This window comes from Octopus bimaculoides, chromosome 20 (genome assembly GCF_001194135.2).
Source record: "Octopus bimaculoides isolate UCB-OBI-ISO-001 chromosome 20, ASM119413v2, whole genome shotgun sequence".
Lineage (NCBI taxonomy): Eukaryota > Metazoa > Mollusca > Cephalopoda > Octopoda > Octopodidae > Octopus > Octopus bimaculoides.
The window spans coordinates 1,742,136-1,745,328 of record NC_069000.1 but is presented as its reverse complement, the minus strand read 5'-3'; the positions used below and the strand labels follow the sequence as shown (position 1 = coordinate 1,745,328).

General features: G+C 38.7%; 1 protein-coding gene across 1 annotated transcript in view; it reads right to left on the bottom strand.

Moving 5' to 3' along the window:
• Positions 1-3,193, bottom strand: part of LOC106867441 (allene oxide synthase-lipoxygenase protein) — a 43,106-nt gene that overhangs the window by 24,979 nt on the left and 14,934 nt on the right. Inside the window, exon 2 of the mRNA XM_052975185.1 lies at positions 2,358-2,402. Within this exon, the coding sequence (XP_052831145.1) occupies positions 2,358-2,402 (45 nt within the window). The remainder of the gene's footprint in view (positions 1-2,357; positions 2,403-3,193) is intronic.

Sequence of the window (3,193 nt, the reverse complement as noted above, 5' to 3'; positions counted from 1 at the left end):
GGTAGGAGGTTTGTCGATTATATCAGCCCCAGAACCCCAGTCCTCAACTGGTACTTCATTTATCGACTCCGAAAGGATGAAAGGTAAAGTCGACCTCGGTGGAATTTGAACTTAGAACGTAAAGACGAACGAAATGCTTCTAAGCATTTTGTCCGGCGTGTTAACGATTCTACTAGCTCGCAGAGATAGATAGATAGATAGATAGATAGATAGATAGATAGATAGATAGATAGATAGATAGATAGATAGATAGATGGATGGATGGATGGATGGATGGATGATAGACGTAATTCGAATAAGTTGTTTTTCTTTCTTGTTACGCCGTACATCTGTCTCACCACGTAAGAATTACAACAAATTGTAATCACGTAATCTACCTTAGGAATAAATATTTAGAAATTAACATAAATGTATATTCCTTTTTTCTTTTATTCTTTTTATTTGTTTCAGTCATTTGACTGCGGCCATGCTGGAGTACCGCCTTTAGTCGAACAAATCGACCCCCAGGACTTATTCTTTGTAAGACTAGTAATTATTTTATCGGGCTCTTTTACCGAGCCGCTAAATTACGAGGACGTAAACACACCAGCATCGGTTTATCCCCAGATTAGTCCTGATCGAATAGACATAAACACGTTCCGGCCAAGGCCATCCTCTCGTTTTCGTATATATCGACAGAATTGACTAATATATCTTTCTCCTTATATAAACAATAAGTCGTAATTTGAGGGAAATGTGGTTTCTATTTCTTGCAGGTCGGCCGACCGTGTGAAAGGGCTTACATTTGTCAACATTATCTGTTTGTTTATGGCTCTACGTACTTTCTTGTTCATAATATAGCATTGTAGAGTAAATTTTAAGACAGACATTTTGTTTTTCAATGTAACCAAGCGGAATGTATTGCTCAACCTTATTCAGTTTGTACAGAAGTTTGTATCATTGGTTTAAGCCCACGCTTAGAGAAAAAAATTGTTAAACACTCTTACGTTATTCATTGAAACATATAGTGAAAGCCTTGTTCCTGTTTTCATTGACCTCAAAACAGTACAAAGATTTTATATGTAAGTTTAAAGTCGATATGCAACATGCTACTTTTTTTAATGAAAGCATTGTACACACTTTTCACTTGTTCGCTATGGATTAGAGAGAGAAACTATACTCGGTCGTACGTTTGACCTACTAAAAACAGCCGACTTGTCTTCCTCAAATCACTTCAACTGTCTTAGAAAAAGAGAAATGATATGCGAAATAATTGTTTTAAATTTCGACACAAGGCCAGCAATTTTAGGAGTACCCCACCCAGTATTCGTCTGGTGCTTTATTTTGTTGATCTTGAAAGGGCGAGAGACAAAACTGACTTCAGCGGTTTTGCCGCACCCTGCATATCCTCCCGAACTTGCAACTTCAGATTTCCACCTGTTTTGGTCTCCTCAAAATTCATTGAATGGAAAGACCTTCAACTCTGAATAGGGTGTATAAATTCACTTGGAAGACAGCGAAAGCAGGAAATATCTCACAAGACGGCAGAGTATACCGGAGCGAAATTCTATCATTGATTGAAAAAATCGTTTTGTGTTTAAAACTTGTCTTCTATTTTCACTCAAAAGAAACGAATGGACTTTTTGGCCAACCCAATAATTTATGTAGACGAAACTCAATCCTCTCGGTCATTTGTCACTCACACTCAATTACTCGCTCTTTGTTAACAAGTCGGTAATTATACATCTACGTTAATTTCTTGGTAATTATAACCGAAGTAGATCGCGTGGTTGTCATCGGTTATAAATTTTACATACCGGATGGACAAACTGCAAATGTAACAGGAGAAATATAAACAAACGCATTCTGCGTTATGTTTTGAAATACATCTCAGATCCTGTTGTGGTTATTAAATGGCAAACAGAATACATGGGATTCTATGTATATGATGTTAAATGGCTGCTATTTAGAGGATAGACAATTTCTCGTATCTCTCAAGCTTAATGGCTTGATATGAAATATAATTCTTTTAATTTATCCCTCATGCCGTGAATTCAAATCTATATTATATCATATATAGGGACAGTAAAGGCAGAATGCATTCTGCCTTTTGCTTATTGTCATAGCGTATGTGCTTGTCTACAATGATTGCACTGACACAACCCAGCCTCACCACCAGAAGTAGTTTATTATGTTGCCTAGGATATCTAGAGCTACATTATCCAATGTGTTCTTTGCGCTATTTACGACTTCAAGGTGTGACTAAGGAGAGATATCGAGGATCTGTTTCAAGTGGGTCGGTGGGCAAAGTAGATGCTCCACCGATTTCTAGAAATGGCAATCAAAACGTCAGGGAAACAAAGAGCAAAAATCAATACCTTATATTCAAATGAGAATTGTTCATCTGTTGGTAAATTTTCTGCCTACAAATAAATAAATAAATGATATATATATTAATAAATATTAAGGAAAAAGAAACACAAAATAAAAATACAAAATATTCTTTTCTACTCTAGGCACAAGGCCCGAATTTTGGGGGGAGGATTCCAGTCGATTAGATCGACCCCAGTATGTAACTGGTACTTAATTTATCGACCCAGAGAGGATGAAAGGCAAAGTTGACCTCGGCAGAATTTGGACTCAGAACATAAAGACAGACGAAATACCGCTAAGCATTTCGCTCGGCGTGCAATCGTTTCTGCCAGGTCGTCGCTAACTTATAAAGGAGTTAATATTGCTAGCATTCGATTGGTTACGACGATGGGGAGTGCAGGTGATCCGATCAACGGAACAGCTTTCTCGTGAAATTAACGTGCATGTGGCTGAGTACTCCACAGACACGTGTGCTCTTAAAGTAATGCTTAGAGAGACTCAGCGTAACCCGAATCTGACAAGGCTGGACCTTCTGAATTACAGGTACAACTCATTCTTACCAGCTGAGTGAACTAGAGCAACGTGAAATAAAGTGTCTTGCTCAAGGACACAACGCGTCACCAGATATCGAACTCACAACCTTGTGACCGTGAGCCAAATATTGTGAACCCCTGAGCCACGCGCCTTCACGGGAATTAATGTGACGGATTCTAAAACAACATGACACCCCACCAGCCATGATTTGTGGCGTTTCGTCCCACGGTGGAAATCAATACTGCACAAGGGCCGAGAACAAGATTCCACCCGTCGAATGGACGAAGAGGATTACTTCGAAAGGACA